The sequence below is a fragment of the Dermochelys coriacea genome, chromosome 13, assembly GCF_009764565.3.
Source record: "Dermochelys coriacea isolate rDerCor1 chromosome 13, rDerCor1.pri.v4, whole genome shotgun sequence".
NCBI lineage: Eukaryota > Metazoa > Chordata > Testudines > Dermochelyidae > Dermochelys > Dermochelys coriacea.
In genome coordinates, this window is record NC_050080.1 from 7,241,645 (window position 1) to 7,268,239 (window position 26,595).

Genomic DNA, 26,595 nt, shown 5'->3' on the forward strand with positions numbered 1-26,595 from the left:
ACTCCAGAAGTAACTAATCTAGTCCATTAGACACTTTCTTCTCCTGGACTCTTAAAATTGTTTAGACTGACCTCCTTTAAGATTTTCAGGAATACCTTCCTCTTAACTTCTTTTCATTGCCTCACTATTGGGATCACAAGACGTGACAGTCAGTTATGGACAGCATGGTGAAACTTATCCAAGGGGCCATTGTCTTTTCCAGAAGAAAGATTACTTGGTTTTGATAGAGATTCTTCATGATGAAAAAGAAAATAGGATATTTCTGTCCCATCCTGGCTTTGTGTGGGCTGAATCTGGGTTCATGAAATCTCACTTTGTACAGAATCCTGGCATTCCTGATACAAGAAGTTTTCTATTAAGACTACTTACATTTCATCTGATTTGGATCCAGAAGAATCCCAGGACCAGTATAATAGTACGAAGTTACTTACGGACCCATGGTTTGAGGGAGATGTCATAGCATCTGATAACGTCCTCAAATTATACCGGGGAGGGGAGGAAGAGTACTAATTGTCTGTTTTGAGGAATCTCTCGATAAAGGAATCTTAGAAACCTCAGTACAAGGACAAGAAAATGTTGCTATTGGCCAAATGCCAGAAGAGAATTAGATCTTCAGAGAGTAACAGTCCTCTCCAGGTTTCTTCTCATACAGATTCTGCAGATGAGACAGTGACTGAATTAGATAGCAGTTGAACAGATCATGAGGTGAAAGGTCTAGAAGCATCTTCTCCAGACAACCCTCTACCAACCACAATAATGTTTGACTTGTCCTCTTCTTCTGTCTGAGAGATCGGACTCTTGAGCAGGCATCTCTGATTCTCAGCCAGGAGGGATGACAAATGTTGGAAATATTCAGTCAGATGCCCAGAGCTTAGTAAAGCATAGCCAGAAGATGGCAGATTATAAACTACTACAAAGCTATAGAGATGTATTCACCTTCCTAGTCCCCGTATATGGGGCTTAAAAATGATCCTTGTATTGAAGAATTTGCAGAAATCATTATAAGTATCAGAATTCAAAATAAAACATTAAAGTCCATTTTGACAGCTGTTTTTCAGATCAGTTTCCTAATCTCTATCAGTTTCAAGAAGATTTGCCTATGTATCCTGATCAGACCATCACTCTGGCAAGACATGTTCTTATGTGGTCAATAGAGTGTCCTATGCTTTGACCTTAATTACTCTCTAACATATTCACAGAAATGTACTACTTGTTTGGATGGAAACTCTTTAGGCCTGGACTTCACGCAGGTTTTGTACCAATATAACTATTTTGGTTGGGGGGGGTGTTGGTTGGTTTTACCTATCTGTATAAGCGCTAATGTGGATGAAGTATTACTGGTATAATGTATTCTCCTTCCCTTATGGGAATAATCTGTACTGGTATAAGACACCTTTACTCTGATATATCTTTGTCCATATTACAGGTGTTGTACAGTTTTAATTATGCTGCTAGAATGTTGTGTCTATACAATCCATTAGAAAAAGATTTGCAGCCTGATAAGAGCATCCTTGAGACACAGGGCAGAACAGGACATCAGTTTTATGGTTCATTTCTACTATGTAAGGGGATTCATGGTGAATTAAGAAAAAATCTGCTTAATCCAATTCAAACCATTCAGAACTTTGAAGTCACTTTCAATACCAAACTTCAAAGGATGTTTCTTCCCAGGGGAGAGAACAAAATAAAGGAAGTTATATGCCATGTCTGTGAACAGCCCCTAGCTTTCAAAATATTATTGAGTTTGCTAGGTAATCTGATTTGTTAGATCTGCTGAGCTGGCAACATTTCTGATATATCCACTTCAAAGATTCGTGCTACCCTTTCCATCAGATGTTCTTTACCCCCTTTGCAAATAGAATGCCCCTAAGGACGTGTTCATCTAGCCTGGTGATTTGTGACTAGACCCCTAAATGATGAATTGGATAGAACTGTGTTTATTATGGATGGAAAGAACACTTTTTGCTGGGGGAGCACATCTTTCACATCACTTTGGGGAGATGGTCCCAGAAAGAAATGATGAGGAAGATCAACTGGCTAGAACTCTGAGACGTTTGATTAGCTTTCCTTGTACTGCACAAATAAACAAAACTTGAACATATCCTAATAATGACAGACAACACTATATGAGCAGAGGACCAGGTCATCATATTTGCACCAAGAAGAGAGGTCCCTCCTGTTCTGGGGAATTAATATATAATTGATTTGGGCCCTGCATATCAAGTCGAATCTAAATACAGTATCTGATTGGCTAAGTAGGCAAGAAGCAGACCCAGCAGAATGGAGTCTCTGCTGCTCTTCTTTTCTGTTGATAAGAAAGATTGGAGTCTAGGTTGGGATCTCTCTGCAAACAAAATGCCAAGACAAGAAGATACTACTTCCAATTCTGTGTCATCCAGCAATGCCCCTTGAAGCATTTCTCAAAATTGGCTATTAGGCGAATTCTGTGCTTCCTTGCCTGCTGCTTTGAGCAAAATTTTCCAGAAGAAAGCATCAGCCCCATTCTGGACTCTGAGACAATGTTTTTTCTACCTTTGAAATTGTCGTTCTCCCCTATTCTATGACATGCCAAAAAGAACCACTAAGTTAAGGGTCAATAACTTACCCAGGGAAACTTCATCTGTCAACCTGAGTTTCTGTTAGCCATGGTAATTTAAATTGGCTTTTAAAATAGCTAGCGATAGCTGGTGACAATTCCCCTTGTGGAGGGTTGCTCTCTGCTGGTAGAAAGATGTGAGGGAATGTGTTAGGGCATGTAGTAGGCAAGGCAGGTGCATGGTGGAATTGAACTATGCCTGAGCCTTTTGCAGTGGCAGAAGTTAGAGAAACTAAGTAGCCTTTCTCTTGCTCTAATTCTGCTGAGAATGAACAACTGAGGGTCAGGGAGCCACAACTAAGTCACAGCAGCCACCTCTCTCTTGTTTGTCAAAGTGGAGAATCTGTTCATGAATATTTATTTTTTGTTTTCTGGTTTCTTGTTTTTTTATTTTTTTTAATATGTTCCATATGTTGGCATAGTTTGTAGGCAGTTAATCCTGATTTCAGAGTTCAAGAGAAAGTGATAGTTTGCTTGAGTAATAAATCATTTTAGAAAATAAAGTTTTAAGTAAAACTTTTCATTTTGTGCGTATTTGTGAACTCCATGAAGTATTGATAAAATTATAGGTGCTAGCCAGGGATGCTAGAAATAAATTACCATTCTGCACTTCCTCACCCCAAATCTGAATAATCTTCTGGGAGATTAATTTATTTTTCTTTTCAGCTGACATGGTTCCTACTTTTATATTTTAATTTAATAGGGTCTTCTAAAATATTCATAGCTGCTTGGACTAAGGTAGCTGGAGGCTTCTAGACAATCCACTTGCATTTTCACAACTCTGGATACTTATACAGAGTCAGGTTTTGGTATGAAAAACAAGGAAATGTGTTTATAATTCAATATTCTGGTCCACCGTTCACATATTTTAATACACAACTATTATTACAAGATTGTTGGAACAATAATTGGGATTTGATTGTAACCGGGGTAATAATTACATCCAGTGTATTGTCTTGCAAGGCTTACATGTCATCTTGTAAATTCTGCAGTCTTAACAACATTGAGAATAACCATTCCATTATAACTTATTTGGTATGTATTTGTGGAAGTTTTCAAAGTGTCATGGTAGTGATACTATAGTTAAAATGTACAGTGTCATTTAGTTTTACTCTTATTCTGGCACTTTTAACTTTATCAATAAATTACTTTCGCATGGAGACATATACTTTTCAAGTTCAGATCCATATATTTTTTAACTTTAAGTCCTAAATTCTTTAGTTTTGTAATATCTGAAGTTCAGGATTAAACACCAACTGTGTCCCTTTAAATAAAACATTTAAAATAGTTGATAGCATAGATTATTTGAGTAGTTGAGTATACACCTCAGCTTTTATTATTCTTATTTTGTTGCTAAACAATTTGCAAAAAGTTGGAACCAAGTTAGTAGTGAACGTGCGTGCTATGTTCAAAATGTGTAGTATAATTTAGCACTTTATGTTAGAGTAAATTTGAGATCTTTTAGTTTCTGGTATTCATTTGGGGTCAAAAATTAATTACTTACATGTTTGGATACTCATAATTTTACATTGTGATAGATTTTTCTACATTAAATCTCTTGTTGTTAATAGGTGCAACAGAATCTCCAGGTCTAAGCAATTACATTCTGAGTCTTATGTTTATTTTTAGAGTTGCACTTGGGGAATGGTGGTGTCCCTATTATGGAACAAGTTGTAAATTCACGGTCTGTGGCATTTGAATCTGAATCCAGTCTTGGCAATATGGAAAACCGTTCTCCTGGTAAGTCCATTTTCTTTCTTTTATTGAGCAGAAATCTTGCTAACACATCCAATTTGTGTGTTTCTTAACCAAAAGATAGTTTTTATACTATTTGCTCAAGTTATCTCTGAGGAGGAGTACAATATGTTAACGTGTGGATTCACTTTTAAGAATATAAAGAATATTTTATTTAGGAGCCCCCTGTGATGGGTTTCCCCTGGGGTGCCAGCTGCAACTGGGGTATCATTGAGCCCCCCTTACCCACCTACCTGGGCTCCCTCTCACACTGTGGTGCTGTGATAAGTTGCCAAGCTCTCCAAGCTTGCTCTTTCACCAGCATACACACACCTAGCTGCAGAACTTACAGGCTGCTGTGATCAGTTCTGCATGGGGAGGCTTACAGCTAAGGAACTGCCCAGCTGCTCAAGAGCACACCTCTGGAGTGTAAACCCAAAATTATACCGTCCTGCACTGCACAGTGATCTTGACAGTGTAAGCTCATGAAATTCGCCCCCTCCTTCAGCGTGAAGAGAGAATATACAATATTTTCCCCCCAAGTTATAACTCCCACACGCTGGTCTGTGATGAAGCAAAAGCAAATTTATTAAATACAAAAGATGGATTTTAAGTGCTTGTAAGGATAGCAAACAAAGCAAGTTACCGAGCAAATAAACAAAAACACAAGCTAAGCTTAATATACTAAAGAGATTGGATATGAGTAGCAAACTCTCACCCTAAATGTTGATTTAAGCTGGCTGCAGGCTCTTAAGGGGCAAGCTGCACTTGCTGGCAGCTTAAGAACCCCAGATATTCCTTTCACAGTCTAGATACCTCTCTAGCCTAGGTCCAACACTTCTCCCCAGTTCAGTCATTTTCCTCGGGTGTTTCCAAGAGTCTCCCTGTCAGTGAAGAACCATGATGATGTCACTCCCCTGCCTTAAATAGCTTTTGTATATGGCAGGAACCCTTTGTCTCCAAACTTGGTTCCCATGTCTTTCAGTGGAAAACCACTGGTATTCCAAGATGGAGTCCAGTACCAAGTGATCTGGTCACATGCCCCTGTAGTGTCATAGCAGCCATGACTCCAGGCTGTTTGTACTGTCCTCAGGAAGCCTTCCCAGGAAGGCTCCCTGGTGGGAGATTAGTTTCTTCTAAGACCTTTTGTTCTTCTAATGGTCCGTTGACTTGAATGGGCCTTTTCCAGCCAGCCATCTAGACTGACAGTCTTTTGCCTAGTGGGTGTTCCCCAGGTGTAAACACGTTTGTAATAGATACATAGACAATATTCCTAACTTCAGATACCAAAATGAAACATGCATACAAATAGAATAATCATATTCAGTAAATATAACCTCTACAATGATCTCACATGACCTCTCTTGTATAAAATACATAATAGTTATACCATAATCCTATCATAATACTATCTCTAGGAAGGATATGGGATGCATCAATGTGATGTTAACTGTACAAAACAAAGAGAGAGAGAGAGAGACATGGTCACTGCCCTGAGGGATTTATAATGCTACTAGACGCACGCATATAAGTACATCCAAATTGTAATTTATTGGTTGATTGGAGAGAGATTTCGTCATAACAGATGAGGTGTTTTGTTTGTTTTTAAATGTTACTGACTGTGGCTTGCATTTAATTGCTTGCGTAACTGCCTTTTTCCTCAACCCTAACCCTGTCGCAATTGATTGGCTGACAGGCTTGAACCTAACAATCCCCTGGTTCAGACAGAGGATGGTTAGCAGCTGGGCCTTTGAGGAGTTGTTGACTTCAGCTTAATCATCTGTTGTTCTGCTAGACTCTGGATTTGGGGATCATCAGAGCTTTCTACTAGATGATACTGTTTTCTTAGGCTTGCCTAGATTTATAGCTTGTTTGTTTGTTTGTTTGTTTTGTTTCTTTAAGCTATTGTGTTTTGCTGGTTGTTTTTTGTAGAGTTCCCAGAATGTTAGTCGGGCACTTAAGAAAAAGTTGATGTTCTTTGGCAGATAGCCACTAAAAGGAATGATGCTATGTGACGATAGGTGGGATGAAGAATTATCTGATCACTAGTTTCAGAGTAGCAGCTGTGTTAATCTGTATCTGCAAAAAGAAAAGGAGGACTTGTGGCACCTTAGAGACTAACAAATTTATTTGAGCATAAGCTTTCGTGAGCTACAGCTCACTTCATCGGATGCATTCAGTGGAAAATACAGTGGGGAGATTTATATACACAGAGAACATGAAACAGTGGGTGTTACCATACACACTGTAAGGAGAGTGATCGGGTAAGATGAGCTATTACCAGCGGGGGAGGGGGGGCGGGGGACGGACCTTTTGTAGTGACAGTGAAGGTGGGCCATTTCCAGCAGTTGACAAGAACATGTGAGGAACAGCGGGGGTGGGAGGGGGGAAATGGGGAAATAGTTTTACTTTGCGTAATGACCCATCCACTCCCACTCTTTATTCAAGCCTAAGTTAATTGTATCCAGTTTGCAAATTAATTCCAATTCAGCAGTCTCTCCTTGTAGTCTGTTTCTGAAGTTTTTTTGTTGAAGAATTGCCACTTTTAGGTCTGTAATCGAGTGACCAAAGAGATTGAAGTGTTCTCCGACTGATTTTTGAATGTTATAATTCCAGACGTCTGATTTGTGTCCGTTTATTCTTTTACGTAGAGACTGTCCAGTTTGGCCAATGTACATGGCAGAGGGCATTGCTGGCACATGATGATGGCATATATCACATTGGTAGATGCGCAGGTGAACGAGCCTCTGATAGTGTGGCTGATGTGATTAGGCCCTATGATGGTATCCCCTGAATAGATATGTGGACAATTGGCAGCAAGCTTTGTTGCAAGGATAGGTTCTTGGGTTAGTGGTTTTGTTGTGTGGTGTGTGGTTGCTGGTGAGTATTTGCTTCAGATTGGGGGGCTGTCTGTAAGCAAGGACTGGCCTGTTTCCCAAGATCTGTGAGAGTGATGGGTCGTCCTTCAGGATACGTTGTAGATCCTTGATGATGCGTTGGAGAGGTTTTAGTTGGGGCTGAAGGTGATGGCTAGTGGCGTTCTGTTGTTTTTTTTTGGGCCTGTCCTGTAATAGGTAGCTTCTGGGTACTCTTCTGGCTCTGTCAATCTGTTTCTTCACTTCAGCAGGTGGGTATTGTAGTTGTAAGAATGCATGATAGAGATTTTGTAGGTGTTTGTCTCTGTCTGGGGGTTGGAGCAAATGCGGTTATTTCGTAGAGCTTAGCTATAGACAATGGATCGTGTGGTGTGATCTGGATGAAAGCTGGAGGCATGTAGGTAGGCATAGTGGTCAGTAGGTTTCCGGTATAGGGTGGTATTTATGTGACCATCGCTTATTAGCACCATAGTGTCCAGGTAGTGGATCTCTTGTGTGGACTGGTTCAGGCTGAGGTTGATGGTGGGATGGAAATTGTTGAAATCATGGTGGAATTCCTCAAGGGCTTCTTTTCCATGGGTCCAGATGATGATAAGTCATCAACGTAGTGCAAGTAGAGTAGGGGCCTTAGGGGATGAGAGCTGAGGAAGTGTTGTTCTAAGTCAGCCATAAAAATGTTGGCATACTGTGGGCCATGCGGGTACCCATAGCAGTGCCGTTGATTTGAAGGTGTACATTATCGCCAAATGTGAAATAGTTATGGGTGAGGACAAAGTCACAAAGTTCAGCCACCAGGTTAGCTGTGACATTATTGGGGATACTGTTCCTGACGGCTTGTGTCCACATAGCTATTCAGGGGACACCATCATAGGGCCTAATCACATCAGCCACATGATCAGAGGCTCGTTCACCTGCGCATCTACCAATGTGATATATGCCATCATGTGCCAGCAATGCCTTCTGCCATGTACATTGGCCAGACTAGACAGACTTTACGTAAAAGAATAAATGGCACAAATCAGACATCAAGAATTATAACATTCAAAAACCAGTTAGAGAACTTCAGTCTCTTTGGTCACTCGGTTACAGACCTAAAAGTGGCAATTCTTCAACAAAAAAACCTTCAGAAACAGACTACAAGGAGAGACTGCTGAATTGGAATTAATTTGCAAACTGGATACAATTAACTTAGGCTTGAATAAAGACTGGGAGTGGATGGGTCATTACACAAAGTAAAACTATTTCCCCATTTCTCCTCCCTTCCCCCCGCTGTTCCTCACATGTTCTTGTCAACTGCTGGAAATGGCCCACCTTGATTGTCACTACAAAAGGTCCATTCCCCTCCGCTCTCCTGCTGGTAATAGCTCACCTTATCTGATCAATCTTGTTACAGTGTTGTATGGTAACACCCATTGTTTCATGTTCTCTGTGTATATAAATCTCCTCACTGTATTTTCCACTGAATGCATCCGATGAAGTGAGCTGTAGCTCACGAAAGCTTATGCTCAAATAAATTTGTTAGTCTCTAAGGTGCCACAAGTCCTCCTTTTCTTTTATCTGATCTCTAGTTATTCATCTTTTATCTTTAGGTTAATGGTGTTGTAAGTCTCTGTTCTGCGATGTCTTAATTAATTTCACATGCACAAAAAAGCTAGTTGGAGCTGCTATCACATTCATGACTTTGGGTTTTTATCAAGGATTTGGCTCTAGGTTTTCTGCTGCCTTTAGACATATTACTGTTTTTTTAATTATCGTAGCAACTAGAAGCCATAACCAAGGGAGGTCTGTTGTGCTAGACAGTGTACAAATGCATAGAAAGGTGGAGTTCCTGCTATGAAAAGCCGATACTGCCATCAAATGATTCAATCTCTATTTTACCTTTTCTAATTCATTTTAAAGTGTAATTTAAAAGTCTCAGAAACACCTGATATATTTTTCTCATTTTATTGTTGAAAATAAAAACACTGATTTAAATTAAAATAAAACCCTATGTGTTTTAAAAGAAAATTAATTAAGTATTATTTTAGTCTTCTGGAGTGGCTTTAAGGAATGATGGTGCAGCATCCTCCAGGCCTGTGGGAGATCTTTTGTGAAATACTGACCCTATTGAAATCAATGGGAGTTTTTTCCCTTTTACTTCAATGGGGCCAGGACATCACAAATTGTTTTTAAAAGATTTAGGTTATAAAATCATAGAAATATAGGGCTGGTTTTTGAACAAGAAAATTGCTGTATTATAAATATTGCTAGACTAATAATTAATAATGGATTAATATAAATCACTCCTTCCAGAAATGTATGCACATCCTTTAGTAAATGATATTGTATGGGTTTGGGATAGAATGATTCTTTTTCCTCACCAGTGACACCCATTGCAAATATCCAGTTTTTAATGCAAATCACCAACTGGAGAGCTTGAGAGATTGGGAGAGCCTTGCAACATACAGTTGGCCAGCTATTCAGTAAAACAAACTTTTTCTAAGTTATTTAGAGATCAGAACTAGCTTTAATTGGCCCACTCTCCCCTGGTACCCAGCACTTTAAAGTCAGACATGATGTTTCTCATTTTTCTAGGAAACCTGTTTTATATAGAAAGCTAACGTTAATATATGTGATGGCATCTGGTGAATTAGGAAACTTTATAATTTATCGATCTTTGTAGACAACTTTCCTAAGGAAAACATTTTTTGTATATGACACCCTGGAAAACGATCTGGGTAGACAAATTACGCCACAGTAAAAGAGGTCCAGCAACCTCAGTCTGTAGCACAGTAGAAGAAAATTTCTGTAAGATACTGTTTCAGTGGTATCTGGCACCAGTTAGGTTAGAAAATATATATAAACACAATTTTTTCATCTCTCACACACACACACACACACACACACACACACACACACACACACACATATATATATATATGAAAAAAAAGATTTTATGCATATATCATAGAAATATAGGATTGGAAGGGACCTTGAGAGGTCATCTAGTCCAGTCCCCTGCACTCAAGGAGGACTAAGTAATTCCTGACTGGTGTTTGTCTAACCTGTACTTTTTTTAAAAAAAAAACCTCAATGACTGAGATTCCACAACCTCCCTAGGAATATGTGGTGGTCATATCCAGTCAATAGAGAATATTGGGATGCGGTCCGTAACTAAATACTATAGTTGGTTGGATATTTATGATCCCATTGTAATCCTGCTAGGGGGCTTCCTAGCAGAAATGGTCACGCAAGAAGAAATGAATTCATTTCTCATCTGCTAGTAGCTGCTCAAATATTGGTAGCCTCTCACTGGAAAAAGAAAAATAGCCCAATCATAGAGGAATGGTAAAAATAAATATGGAAGGCTGTGGTTATAAAAAAGTTAACACACCCATTACATGCCCAGGAAAATAGAGGACAGATAAATATTTGCTTACCTTTTGTTCATTACTCAGAGTACATTGACCTGCAAATAAACCAGCACACCTGTCCAGTTTTTTTTAATATTAATATTTGATACACATGCTTGGTATGTTAAATGTGTGTGTAGTGATTTTCATTCAATTTAATAAAATCACTAGAAACAACAAATTATAGGTGTTGTAATGGTCTCTTTGTAATATGGTAACACCCTGTTAAATAGAAAGATCTGATGGCTATATTCCTGTATAATATCTCTGTAAACAAAAGCTAGATTTTATAATGATTGGTTTTTTTTCTGATACTTACTTGGCACGGATTGGAAAGTTGTTAAAACATCCTAAATAAATGGGGGGAGGTGAGGAGAGAGTTCTTAAAGATAATTGCTAGGATTCCAAGCTTGCTACAGCTAGTTCCTTAAGTATTCTAGGATGAATTTCATCAGGTCCTGCCTACTTGAATACATCTAACTTATATTCTTTAACCTGTTCTTTCTCTATTTTGGCTTGTGTTATACGAGGCCAGCAAGAGCTTGGAACATTATAAGCATCTAGGAAAGAAGGAGGTGCACTGCATGAGCAATTCCTAGCTCTTGGATTATGCTGACTTAGTGTTAGATGGGACAGTAAACTACCTCTGCTGTGAGGTGGAACACTGGAGTGCAGTTGTCATATGAACAGGAAGGGTGGCTTAATATTCATCATGATCAAAAATGAAGTGGGGAATCACACATTGCTTAATTACATTGGCCGTGACTTTAGTGATCCCTGTCAATAGGAACTTTGAGAAAAAGTGTGTTCTTGGTTGTGTTCAGAGCTATTAAGTAATCATCTAGCATACCACATTTTAACATGCATCTACTCTCACAAAGAAAACGTGATGACATTTTGAAAGATTTGTTACGAAAGAAAAGTGTCAGCTGTGATCCTACATGAGGAAGTATCAGTTTCATAATTTTACTTTTATTTTAGCATCAGTTTGGATGATAAAGGTGAGCAAAGCAATGAGGAGGAACAAAAAGCTATTAAGCCCACAAGTAAGGAGTTCAAGAAAACATGGGGATTTCGAAGGACTACAATTGCCAAACGAGAAGGTGCAGGAGATGTTGATGTGGACACTAGTGAGCAACAACCACAGCAGCAGCAAAGCCTGTCCCTCCGGCGTAGCGGACGGCAACCCAAGCGTACTGAAAGAGTGGAAGAATTTCTTACAACAGTAAGACGTAGAGGTAGGAAGCATGTTCCTACTGCTCTTGAAGATTCAAGTGAACCAGCATCCTGTCCGGTTACAGATGTGGAGACTGCTTCTGAAGGCAGTGTGGAGAGCACTCCAGATATAAAAACTGGCACTCGGAAGAGTGACTCTAAAGACAATAAGGATCAACCAGTCTTGAAAAGCAAAGGTGCAAAAAATGATGATGATGATGATGATGATGATACCTCTGATAGTGATAGTGATGGATTGACACTGAAAGAACTACAAAATCGTCTAAGAAACAAACGCATTGAACAAAAACCTGCAGAACTGACACTGAAAAGATACAGAACCGCCTCAGGAAAAAACACCTCGAACAAAATCCTATAGAAACAGTTGATGTCCAGGCAGGAAATCAAGTTAAGACTGAACGGCCTGTCAAACAAGAACTGAGTCTACCGATAGCACTGAGACTGGAAGTCAAGTAGTTGTGTCTGAGGAACATACTGAAGATCTTCAGGTTAAGAAGGAAATAAAGCCTGCCCTGGGAACAAAGGAGATCAAAGATGAAGAATCTGAAGAGTTCACAAAAAGCAAATCTGAGTCTGAGATTTATGACCCAAATACACTGTACTGTATCTGTCACCAGCCTCATAATAACAGGTGGGATATATCATATGCAAAGTATTGTTTAAAAATACTGTACAAGTAATAGAGAATCCTCACAGGAAATAAGCCTACTACCAAAGATTTCATTACCAGGTGTATGTAACATTTTTTTTTTCTGTTGGGGTTGTAAGTAATAGGGTAAGCTAATAAATACTAAATTTGAATGAAGTTTGTAAAATTAATAAGTTATACAAAGCTGCTGGCTTCCTGACAAAATTACAAGGACTTTTTTGTTTTTGAATTTTTCAGTATTTTATTTTTTAACCACGTGTTCTTTTTTCAGGTTTATGATTTGTTGTGATAGGTGTGAGGAATGGTTTCATGGTGACTGTGTGGGGATTTCTGAGGCTCGTGGGCGACTGTTGGAAAGGAATGGGGAGGACTATATCTGTCCAAATTGCACCATTCTGCAGGGGCAGGATGAGACAGTTTCAGAAACAGATTGGCAAGAAACTAAATCAAGACAACTAAACGTGGATGGCACAGAGCTCACAAGTGTAGGAACAGTTGAACAAAAGTCCAGTGAGGATCAAGGAATCAAGGGTAGGATTGAAAAAGCTGCAAATCCAAGTGGTAAGAAAAAACTGAAGATATTTCAACCTGTAAGTATTTTAGTTGTTCTCTATTGTTCTGTTGAATGTGTTGAGGCATATCAATTATTTATTTTTCACTGTAGGTGTCCAGTTAGTATTGGCAAACTTGTGTGCCTATACACGTTCAAGCTGTGCTTTGTACTTCCAGCCAGTCTTTGACATTGTGTTTTGACCTTATTTCTTGAAGCTCTTCATAAACAGAAAAGCGGGATTGATAGACTTTTTTTAAAAAATGGCTCTGAAAATATATTAATAAAAAAAAAAATCCTTTCAAATTGTTGCCAGTTTCTACATACAATTATTACAGGAACTTTCTTTATATTAGCTAGTCTGTGTGCCATTCTAAATGCAGGCAAAAAGTCTCTTAACTTGAACTTAAACTAGTTTAAAACTTTTAATGTCATAGTAATTGACCTTTCTGTTGCTGGTGCTATTTTAGTATTTGCAAGCACAGGCATCCTCCTTGACTGTTGTCTCTACTTTATTTCTCTTCAGCAAGTTTTTTAAAAAAAATCCTACATACTTGCTGACAGCAAACTGCAGTAATTTATTTTATGGGTTTGTGTGCATTTTAATGGTTGGACAGGAATACCATTTCCTAGCTAGTAGCAGAGCTGTTGTATTGAAGCCTGCCATTGGCACAAGGTTTGTAGACTTTGGAGTGAAATTTTTTAATCACGGACATTTTCAGCAGAATACTTGTAAATTAAAAGAGAAACTTTTTTTCAGATATATTCTGTAACTTTAAAACTACAATTATCCCCAGTGTATGTATGCAGATTTAACATAAAATACTAAAAATTTTTAATATATCATTTCCCATTTGTTGATGTTTAATTTTGTTGAGGATAAAAACTGGAAAACAGAGTGGCAGATCCAACCAAATTTCGGCTTTAATCAATTTTTGCCTTTATTTGTACAATTTTAGATGGAATTATTGTAATTTATAGTGTCTGAACATACATTTATTCCAGACGAATAATAACAGACAAGAGGAATTGTTTAATTGGCCCAAGTTACCACATTCCAGGGCACCAGGAAGTTCTTCTATGATACTTCTCGTCACTTTCTGATCTCCTGGTCTAGTCCTTCAATCTCTTTTCCAGTGTTTCTCCTTTTAGGCCTATGTTCACTTGGGTCTTTTATACATTTCTATGTTACAGATTATTAAATCTTTATCCAATTTACTTTTAACACACAAGCCCTTTGGGTTTTAGGTAGGCTGTCAATTAATTGCAGTTAACACCTGCAATTAACTGAAAGCAAAATTAATGCATTATTTTTTTAACATGTTAATTGCATACCTGTGGGTGGGTTGGGAGGCATCGGTAGTGGGGGGGCGGAAGCCTCAGTCCACAGCTTCCTAGGGGGAGGTGCTGAAGCCAAGAGCCCCAAGCCCTGACCCTATATTGAAAATGTAGAAACCCCCCAAAATATTTAAATAAATGGTATTCTGATACTGTTTAATGTGAGATTAAAACTGCGATTAATTGCAGTTTATATTTTTAATCTCAGGGTTAATCATGATTAATTTTTTTTAATTGCTTGACAGCCCTAGTTTTAGGTAACCCATACATTATGCATACACAGGTTTCAGTTACTCAACTTCTGCATTTTTTTCTGCTGGTTTTTCAGTTTCAATGTCATCATGGTTTTGTGTCACCCTGACTTGTCTCTTCCCAGAAACTTCTTGTTGGCTTCTTGTTGGGCATTTTCAGCCCAAAACCCTGTGCGACATGTTACTTTGGTTCTATCAGCAATAACATCACTTTAAGCAGATTAGCAAGTCTGTGTAAAGAAAAATTAGCAAAACCACAAGTATGGCAATAGGGTCTTGGCCTAAGTGTTACATCATTTGTACTTATTCACTATCCATAATTACAAATCATTAAAAATATAGCTATCACAACTCTTAATCTTACCATTAACAATTCTTCATTTATATTTCATTGTTATAAATCAGTATATGTATGTTACCTTGTGCTGTCCTTTTAATCTATTAGAAAAGTTGGGGGGAGTTATGGAAAACAGGATGATTTTTTTAATGTCAGCATTTCGTATCTTCTTGAAACTTGGTTTTTTTTAATTCAAAGTCTAGTTTTGTTTGTGAACCATGACAAAGAAAATTTAGTAGAAATTTTCCTCTGAATACATTTTGAGGGATGCCTCAATTTAGACCATGATATTTAATTGATTTTAATGGTACCCTCAACATTCTGTAAAATTTAGAAATCGTTTCACACAGATAATTTTAGTGTAAAGAGTGAACATAAGAACGGCCACACTGGGTCAGACCAAAGGTCCATCTAGCCCAGTATCCTATCTTCTGACAGTGACCAATGCCTGGTGCCTCAGAGGGAATGAAGAGGTAATCATCAAGTGATTCATTCCCTGTTGCTCATTCCCAGCTTCTGGCAAACAGTAGAGCCAAGATTTCACCCACTAGCCTCTGAAGTAAATGGGAGTTTTGCCATTGACTTCAATGGGGCTAGGATTTCACCCACCACTAAGTTTAATATACTATTAAATTCTGGTTCTACACTTTCCCCAAATTTTCTTTAGGTTAGTTTCTACTCTAAAGGATGAGTATGCAAAAGTGGCACCTTCTTACTCAACAGACCTGATCCTTGTGTGCATTCAGTGTCAGATCTGTTAATTTTTGTGACAGAATAAACCCTGTGTAATAAGTTGCACAGGTTTCAGTGTGGAATGATTTGAAAACAGTGGGGTTGTACTAAAAGTCTAATTTGGCATGCAAAGCTTTTAGTACTGTTGTTGATGCATGAAGAGGAACGACTCCAATTGACTTGAGTGAAGGTAGAGTTTTATAAAACAAGCATTTGCGGGGGAGGAGGGGGAGAAATTTAATTGTACACTGAACACACTTGATACAGAAATAATTGTAGGAAATAAACTTGGAACCTCACAATCACTTATAAGCACTCTTCAGAGTAGAATCATACTTTAAGGTTGAATTTTCAGAAACACTGAAAAGATGTCAACAAGATGGTCATTACCACTTAAGAAGAGTAACATTCTGTCAGTAGCATTTCTCATGCATTTTATTTTGAGCTGTATTTTACAGATGGTTATTTTAAATAATTCAAATTCTTGTAACAAACATCGTAGCTAATTAATACTTTTAATCAGAATGTCATGGCTTTCAGGAAAGCTTGGTGCTTATACCCTGATCCTATACTATTGAAAAATGGATTTTTTACCACTGACTTCAATGATGCAGGATTGGTTCTTTAATAGTTATTTGTGACACACTACAACTGGACTTGTTAGATATTTAAAATATAAGATGCCTCCTAGGAAACACTTATGTATTAATTCTTGTAATATTTTTCTCCGCTGTTTGTGGAGATAATCAGATGTGAAAGTGGGCATTTGTAAAGAATTATCCTGAAGAATAATATTTATTTCTACAAAATACATTTTATGGTATTTGGGTTTTAGATAAGCAGCACTATTTGTGTCTCAGTAAATCTTAATTGAAAAATTAATTGAAATTGGCCTGTGTAGCAACACTGTCATGTGGATTGAAAATTGGTGAAATACTGTAAACAAATATTAATTATAAACTACATATGAGTTGGGGAGAGCTGTCTAATGGAGAATTGCAATATTGGATATTAGTCCAGTTCTTATCTAACATCTTCACTAATGACCAGGAAGAGGGAGCAACCATTTTTACAAACTGAGGAGAGGCAACAGAAATTAATAGTATAGTGTGTCAGCTCAGGGCAGCTGCACTGGTGTTTCCCCTCTGGCCTAGCAAGGGCACCCTTCTCAGGCTTCCAGCTCCCTAGCTGTCACCTCTCTTGAGGGGTGACTTGTCCCACTCCCTTCTGACCCCAGTGTATTTCCAGGTGCACAGTCCCTTGACTATACTGCAATATCCCAGCAAAAGACTCTGCCTAAGTAGGCCTATTTACTTTTCTTCAGAGACTAATAACTGAGTAATTGCCCACAGTTATAAGGCAACACACAGCACTTCCAAGGCAAACCTATTTTATTCTTAAGGTAAAGACACTACAGAGAAAACATTAAAAACAATAAATGAACCTATGGAGATGGTACTAAGCTTACTCCAGAGATCTCCCCAGCCCTAATGTGGTCTCTGGCGGGAATAGTATTTCAAAACCCCACTCGTGGGGTTTCCTTGTGGGTTCAAATTCATCACAACTTCAGCTCAGAACAAACACACAATCTTATGGGACTTCAGTAGGCCCAGTTCTTCCAACCCTTACTTTGGGGCCCTCTGTGGACCAGGATCCTGTTTGTTTGCTGGATCAGGAAGGAGGCCCTGAGCCTGTTTAAACCCAGTCTGTTTAACAGACAAAGAGAGGATTTTTGGATAGTCACTGGAGAAACCATTTTGAACTAGTTTATGCAAAACCTATCTAGGGGATGTCTTCAAAAGGACCGATAACCAGAGGAATTATATTAGCATCTCCATCCCCCTAGAGGTGTTGCATACAGTTTCATAATGACACATACACAATTGCATTTTTAATATAGGTTTCAGAGTAGCAGCTGTGTTAGTCTGTATTCGCAAAAAGAAAGGAGTACCGGTGGCACCTTAGAGACTAACAAATTTATTAGAGCATAAGCTTTCGTGAAGTGAGCTGTAGCTCACGAAAGCTTATGCTCTAATAAATTTGTTAGTCTCTAAGGTGCCACCGGTACTCCTTTTTTTTAATATAGTGGATCCCAAAGATATTAAACCTAATTTAACAAGGTTTAATGTAATTTAGTAAAGTTTATATTAATTCCATGAGGTTTGTCCAGGATATTTCCATTTTGTCACATCATTTCTCATCTTTAGATACAGAGTGCTTTGCAAACATGGATAATTGATGTTACCCTAATTTTTACAAATGGGAAAACAGAGGAAGGAAAACTTAAATTCCTTGCCTCACACCTCACAAAGATCAATATTTGTAGGCTTTTAAGGATCTTACTTGATCTATCTATCATATTTCTGAGGCACCTGTTATTGGTATATGTAACACTGAGGAGGAAGAGGATTTATTTACATGTAAACCTATGGTGAATGAAGAGAAATTTAGACTGAGTATTGGGAAATTTCTATCCTGACAGTGGGAAGTAAGTATTAGGCTGTGATGGAGTTCCCTACGGACGTGGGAGTAGTCCTGTCACTTGGGATTTTTAAATGAGACTGGATAAAACGATGGAAAAATGTATTGCAGAAAACAATTCTGCATTATCAGGGGAGACAGCCTGGTTAATGCAGTAGGTCTTTTCCATTTTAGATATCAATAACTCCAGGAGAAATAGGTGTTAAAGCCTGGGGTACTTTTCTGTTTAATAAATATAGATGAAATGGACCTTCTTATGGCTTATTTATATTTTAATGATTTTATAAATATTTTGGTCTTGTGTTGAATTTGCAAGCATGAAGTCGTTAAGCCAGCAAAGTTGGATATGGGATAGCGTCAGTAAAGATTGAAAAATCATGTTATGCTTTTAAGACGCACTAGTTATATTCAGTTACATAAGTCCTCACGACCGGTTATATACAGTTTTTTTTAGTTAAAAAGTTGAACTTGCTGTGCTTCAATCTTTAGGTAATTGAAGCTCCAGGTGCGTCAAAATGCATTGGTCCTGGCTGTTCTAATGTGGCTCAGCCTGATTCTGTGTACTGCAGTAACGACTGCATTCTCAAACATGCTGCAGCCACCATGAAATTTCTCAGTGCAGGAAAAGAACCAAAGCCAAAAGAGAAGATCAAATCAAAATCTGAGAGACCCACAATTCTAAAATCTCAACTGCAGGTAAGCTCATGTTCCTGAATAAAAAACGCAGCATTTTTCCTGAAGCACAATAGCTTGTTGCTGTACAGTTTTCAGACATAAATATATTTAGTTTGCAAGATTTAACATTAGAGATTCACTCTTTGGTTTATTTTTGCCATTTTAATGATCTAAAACTATATTTAAGGATAAGATAATTCAGTTAAATCTTTATGATAAAAAAAGAAAACAAGAAAAGTTTGTTCAAATATAATATAGTCTCCTTTGCATAGGTGCTATTAAATTAAGTATCTACACTTCAGTACAGCTTTTCTGAAATAATTTCCCTAGTACTGAATATTTTAAAGCTAATTCGTATGTTAAAATTATTAATATTTCCTGGATTAAAAGTTTTTAGGTTTATTTTTAATGGGGAGACAGGCTATGCAGATAAGGGGGATTTGTGTCACATGTAAGGAAATGAAAGAGAATTTCTTAAAAGCCCTTTTAAATCCATATACTTAGCTCTCTGAAACCACTTTAACATGACAGGTATTGGATGTGCAGATTTATGTATATTTGATGATAAATACAACTGTGTTCAGTTTGCTGGCAGGGTCTGCTCGTGAGTAGAGCACTCAACACTCTCTCCTGCTAGGCTAATGCATTTCTCCTAGCTTTATAGACTTGTCAGAAACCCATTTTGTATTGTAACTATGTAATTTGAAATGCATTTGTAGTTATTCACTATATATGAAGACACATTTGTCACTAAATACATGCATCATGATAACTCTTTCTGTCGTTATTATTATTAGTAATTAAGGATCTACTAATTATACAGGCAGGTACTAAGCCTTTGTCCACCCAGAAGAAACCAACTCCTGAGAAAAAAGAGATTAACATGAAGAAAGTGTGGTGACAACCCCTAAAACTGAAGCAAACAACCAAACAGTTGCTAAAGAGCCGGCATCAGAAAACAGCACGCCATCCTGGGCAAGCGATCATAATTACAATGCAGTAAAGCCAGAAAAGACTGCTGCCATTTCATCTTCACTGTTATTCAAATGTATGTATCGCGTAGGGATATTCCTGAGTAATCCATTTACATTTTATTTGAATTACCCATCCATTCTTGGCTCTGTAAGATTAGGAAAATTGGTATCTTTTTCTTAATATGACACACAATTTTTTTCTCAACCTTCAAAGATTCACACACACTCATATCAGGGAAATTTTATAAGGTTCATTTATAATTTTGATATCAGTCTGTATGCAACTGGTTTCTGAATGTAAACTTGCTGAGTAAGTTACCAAATGTTTTCCAAAGGCAATAACCATTTCTGTTCTCAGAGGAGGTAAGTATCGATATACACTTCTTAAATTCAAATATTGTAAGTTACACGAGGTGCCCCTGTTATCAACAATTCACTGTACTAACTTAAATTTTATTATAATACGTCTAGCCTTGGCACTTGCTTCTCAAGTTTTGCATTTGCATTGCTAGTGCCAAGATGGGATTTTTCAACAGGGTTTGTTACAGAGCTTTTATATTTTTGCAGACAGATTTTAACTGTCAAATATATCCAAGTTCTCCTTCTTAGTCCTGCCATGAATGCAGGGGACTGGACTAGATGACTTCTTGAGGTCCCTTCCAGTCCTATGAGTCTATGATTCCTGGTGTTTTATTTACTTACGTTAAATATTTTAAGGATCAACTTTTACTTAAGTGAGGGGGTGGCCTTTGTTTCCTTGTTATCTCTGTGTTGTTCATATTTCACACATTATCCACACAAGGAAACATCTAAAGGGAAGTTGGGCAGAGATTTTGCCTTACATATTATAATTTTGCAGGTATTGAATAGCATCCATAACTTCTTGTTAGCTCATATAAAGGTAAGTAAATACTGATTTGTAATGTGAAATAGATTTTGTACTTTATCACATTTTTGATTGACTCCAGTGAAATAGTTTTATAGTGTAATTGGAATTTAAGTGAAATCATACCATTCACATTTACAAAACACATGATAAATAGGTGTGTAGTGTCTGATATTTTCTCAATTTGAAATTTAATGAACGCAAATGTTACTTTTTCTCCCAGCTTTTATTAACCACCTTTTATTGGGGTTTAATTTTTATTTTCAGAAGTAGATCTGGTTATTAAAACATTAATTATATATTAACTTAACAAATATACATTTAGAACAAGTGAATATTTTCATTTTGAAATTCATCTCGAGACCTAGATTGTTCAGGTGAAAGAACTTTTGAACATAAAGGAAACAGAAGTATTTCTCCTGAAAATTACTTTATTATTATACACAACTCTTTAGACTGTCTCAGGAATACTGTAGTATATTGCATTTAAATTTAAACTTCCCCTCTGTTTTACTGCACTTCTTTTAGAAATGCAGCCTTAGTACATGCTATTTATAGTGTTCTGGAGATTACTTTTTCCCTATTTGATTTAAATTAATAGATTTTGGTACTTTATATCCCATAACAACTACAGAGTTGCATTTTAAATTACCATTGTAGGTTTCAAAAAGCAGTATTTTTTTGTCTAAAATTAAAGATAAAAAGGGGCCTGTTATGAACTCTTATGTCTTGTCTACACACAAAAAATCTGCTTTAATGGTAATACAAATAATAATAATATACTACTCTAATTGCATGTGGTACAATTCCATTAATGCGCATGCAGTTACACTAGAATAAATTTGCTTGTATCAGTATAGCTTATTTGTGTAAGGGAAAAAAAAGCTATATTGGTATAAGGTACCTTTATACATATATAACTGCATCCACACTAAGGGTTACATCGATTTAACTGTTTTGACAGAATAGCACACCCCTAACTGAAAGTTAAATCGGTAAAAAATGTGTATGTAGATCAGGCCTTATTAATGAATACAAAACAATTCAGTAAATACCAGATGAAGAGTTTTCTCTAATCAGCCAATAGGGATGGAATTTCCGATTGCTCTAATTAAGGTAAGTTCTACAAATGTCTTGGATTCTGTTTTTACCATTACTAAACTGCCAAATATAATTTTTTTTTCTGTGGAAAAGATTCTTTCATTTTTGGTTGATAACTCCGGTAGTATAATTCGTGATTTAAGTGATCCATAGTGTCTCCTAAAAAACATCAATCACAACTTCTTTACTTAGGGAACTTCTACAAATTGTTAAAATTTAAAAGTAAGTTAGTGTATGCTTTATTCTATTCAGTGTACATAGTTATATATATATATATATATATATATATATATTAATATATATATATATATATATATAATATTTACATTGTACTGAACTGAAATGGAAATTGTCCTAAAAATAGGTGCTCTCTACCCTCAAGCTAAGGATCTGATCCTGCAAATCCTTTTTCATGCGAAGATCCCTTAATTGCCCACAGAAGTCAAATGAGTAAATTTAGTGACTGAGGGTTGAAGGATCAGTCCCTGTTCAGACTCTAAATTAGTCTTTCCTCAGTCAATATAGCACATGCATAAAATGCAGCTATTCTGTATGCTAAATATTGTTGCACTAGCTGGTGGATGTAAGATTTCAGTACGCTTTAACATGACGGTGATTTTATTGGGTGGCAGGACGGAGAGAGCCCAAACCCTTTTAGTCCTCTGTTAAATGTTGACAAATAATCTGGGTAGGAGTGCAATTCAGTACACTTGTATGATAAAATGATCTCTTCCTTTGAAATTGGTTCATATACAGAAACGCTTGTAACATGGTTATTTGAAGCACGCAACACACAGTTCTAAAGATTTCTCCTCCTCCTTCCAACCCCCCCTGCAATGGCTGCTTCAGGATTCTCTTGGATTTTCAGATTCATACTATTTTGTGGTGAGAAATTAGGCCCTACTTGCAAGTGGCTTTTTTTATTAAATCCACCGAAACATACGGGCTGAGTATTGGTTTACACTGTCTAACATCTTAATAGTCTGAATGGAAATCATTGGCTTTATTGGTTCAGCTGTACTAATTAACTGGGAAGCATCATGCACATATGATGCCACATGAATAATAATACATTTTATTTATTTGTGTTGAAGATGTGGGCAGTATTTAGCCTGTACAGCTATGGGGAAGTAAATACACATCATATTTTTTCTCTTTCAGAAATTAGGCCTGTTTATTTTAGTAGCTGATGTGCTTTTACTCCTAGCATCTAGTGCACCACATATATAGAAAATGTATTTCAAAAATAATTTTAATTGCTACAAGGATAAGGGCCATTGAGATTGGGGAAGGTGAAACAAGGGCTTTCAAAGATGAAGGTTCGGAGTGGAGGAGAGAATCTGTAGTATTTTAATGCTTTGGCCAGGACATGTTTCTTTCCTGTACCTTTTAACCTTCAGTTTATATCAAATCGGTGTTAAAGTCCTCAGAGCTTGTCAAAGTAGAAGTAAAATGAAATAGCAAAATAGACAGTATAAATGTCAATCCAGCAGATTATCTTTCAAGCAAGAAAAACACAGCCCCAACAAAATGATTTCTAAAATAACCTGATAAAGTTATGGTCTTTTAAAAATCATCTGCCATGTTTTATAATAACAATGCATTTCTAAAAAGAGTTAATTTTTTGATGCATATGTTGAGGCAGGGAGTTTAGTCTACTAGCTTGATATTTCATTCATAAGGTTTTTATCAAAAATATGGGACCGCAAAGGAAGATGATTATTCATTGTTTACTTTGCTCTACAAAAGAGCTATTGTCCCTATTTTTTCTCATTTTTAATATGTCATGCATTGAGTTCATAAGAACTTAATAGCGGGGGCGAGGGGTGAGGCTCTTAGATATATGGAATAAGTCATTTGTCAGTGCACTTCATAAAAAAAACCTCTCCAGACGGAAGATGGAGCTCCGGATCATATGGCACTGATATATCTGGTTGTCATTCAACTTAACAGTGAATTGTAAATTATATGTATATTTTTAAAGTGTGATCTGCCCCTTGTTTGCCCAGTGTATTTAAAAACTTGTACAAAATAGATGATCACAGTATAAAGTGAAAAATGACGGATCCCAGAAGAAACACATCTGAAAGATGTCTGGATCCAGATTTATATTTAATAAGGAAAGTCTGCATATTATGTTAAAGCTGTGGTCCTGTCAAATGTTCTAGACTACTTTTAAAGTCTACCACAAGGATTTAATACCGGTACTGAATTGATGGTTTTGTTTTTTCTTTTTCTTTTAGTCATTTGAGCCTTTTGACATCCTCATATGTCAGGTGGGCTAGGAGTGCAGTTTTATTTTTCAGTTTTGCTTGTATAATATTTAGTCGACCAACATTCTGAAAGGTTTATAAAGCTTTACTTTTTTTAGCTGAACAAGTTAATATCTACAACAAAAATTTCAGACAAATATTGTCAAATGAAGATTTAAAGTAGAGAATGACGGATCTAAAGAATGTCAATGATAAATAGTAATTCTCTCATTATTGATACTGTAGTAAATGAGGACAAATTATTCTGACAAATTAGCCAACTGTTATATTTTTAATTCAGTATATGAAGTGATAATTTACCCTTTCACTGGAGGGGAAAAAATTTAAATTGCTTCATTGGTATTTAACATCTTTTGTAAAGGTCACTAATTACAGAAGAAACCTCCTATGTTTCTATGTGGGTAAAGGAAGACTTGAGGAAATACCAAATATTTTGGTTATAACAGTGTGGGTAGTGGCTGGGCCACTTACTGATGCCGAAGTTCATTTAGTAGCATGTCAACATGCACATATCTAAAGACTTCAATGCAGATTCTTTGATAATAGAAGAACATTTGGAAGAGAAAATGAATTTTTGCCATTTTTGTTAAGTGGAAATCGACTGCAAATCTTTCGTCATTTTCAAGCTGGAAGATTAATCACAAGGAGGAGAAAACTGAAGGTAAAGGTCTGCCGTATCCTAATTTTAAAGTACCCAGACAGATCTAAATTGATATTCACAGACAGTTTAATTTCTCATTTAAGCTTGTCAGGCTACTTTTATTAGGCATTAAAAGTTATTTGAGCTGATTAGTCACTTATCAACTGAATCACAGTAAACATAAGTTTTATATAAAATCATAACTCCATTTGGTAGTAAGAGGAGGAGCGCTTACAAGACATAGTAAATATATTTTATTAGATGAACCAGTGTGTACACTAAAGCTAAACTATTTTAAATTCATATGCTGGATCTTGTGATATAAGTCACTGAGTTAAGATTTTTATCACAAAGCCAATAAACTATTTATTGGCTTAGCTGCAACTTAGCTATAACTACTAATTTACTATGAATTCATAGCCATTAACTACAATACAGACACTCCCCGGGTTACGCAAGACCTGACTTGCGCAAATTCACACTTACGGAAAAAGTTCCATGAGCCAGAAATAGGATTTTTGAGTTGCTGAAATTTTTGCTTAACGTACGGTATACATTTCCGACTTACGCAAAATTCGAGTTACGCAAGACTTCCCAGAACAGAACAATTGCGTAAGTCGGGGGGGGGGTCTGTATTCTATTTGATGGTAGTATTTCTTATAAATTATTAATGAATTGGACTTTAAAGCGGAAATAGTTCATTGAAAGGGGCTCTGTCAGACTAAAATTTGCCATACATCTCTCCTGCCATCCTACAACAGTGGATTAGGGGACAGAACTTTATGGTGCTCCTACTGGGAAGCAAGGGGACAACTCTGCCCTTGATTACATTAGCCTCCTTTTAACTACCTGCCTCCATTTTTCTTTGCCTCCTCTATGGTTTAGGTTAATCATTGCCTTTGTCTAGATCTGAGCCTTATCCACAGGCTGAGTAGTGCTTGCTCACATGAGTTGTCATCAAAGGATTCCAGATACAAAGGGCTTTTGGGTTGCTTCTGTTCCTACACAACTGTAACAAAGTGAAGAGACATTGTCAAAGGACAGCAGTGAGATGGGAGCCCAAAATCAAAAAGTCTGATGTGCATGTGATGATTGTTCTTCCGCAACATTCTCTTGTATTTTTATTTTATTATTTTTTAAATGTAGAAGGTAGCATGGGTATGGAGGGAAAGGAAAATGTACCACACAATGTAAAAAAGAGGAAAGGGTGGAATAGAGGAGCAATGTACACATAATGGGAGCGGAGGGTGTTAAGGTGAAATGAAAGCCTGTAATACCTTAAGAATAAGTCCTTATCTACACACAGACTTCTTAGTGCCATTTTAACTAAGAGCATGTCTACACACACATTTCAGAGTAGCAGCCATGTTAGTCTGTATTCGCAAAAAGAAAGAGTACTTGTGGCATCTTAGAGACTAACAAATTTATTTGAGCATAAGCTTTCATGAGCTACAGCTCACTTCATCGGATGCATTCGGTGGGGAAAAAACAAACAAAACCATAGTTGCACTAGTTCAACTTAAGATGTGATTTTTAAACAAATTTAGTTTAAACCAGTGCAGAAGGTTGTATGGGCCCTTGTTTTGGCTTAGCTTAAACTATTAGGAACAGGTTTAAAGTAACTGACGAGTTACTCTTAAACTGCAGTAGCAGTGTTCACAAAGGGATTTGCACCATGTAGTTAAACTAGCGTGAGTTTGTGTGTAGATGCTTATTTCAGTTTGAGTGGCTTAGTTTGGTTTAGCTTAATCTTGTTCTACAGGTTTAATTTAAACAAAAATAAGTCACACTCAAACTGAAATAAGAATGTCTTTGTACAAACTTGTATTAGTTTAACTAAACCAGTTTTAAAATATACCTTTAGTTAAATAAGT

The 26,595-nt window shown here is 36.9% G+C and overlaps 1 protein-coding gene across 1 annotated transcript in view; it reads left to right on the plus strand.

Moving 5' to 3' along the window:
* The window catches only part of DIDO1 (death inducer-obliterator 1), an 89,245-nt gene that overhangs the window by 23,817 nt on the left and 38,833 nt on the right, over positions 1 to 26,595 (plus strand). Inside the window, 9 exon segments of the mRNA XM_038369021.2 lie at positions 4,226 to 4,336; positions 6,391 to 6,397; positions 11,586 to 12,142; positions 12,145 to 12,249; positions 12,252 to 12,465; positions 12,755 to 13,073; positions 18,662 to 18,868; positions 19,671 to 19,737; positions 19,740 to 19,895. Of these exon segments, the coding sequence (XP_038224949.1) occupies positions 4,226 to 4,336; positions 6,391 to 6,397; positions 11,586 to 12,142; positions 12,145 to 12,249; positions 12,252 to 12,465; positions 12,755 to 13,073; positions 18,662 to 18,868; positions 19,671 to 19,737; positions 19,740 to 19,895 (1,743 nt within the window).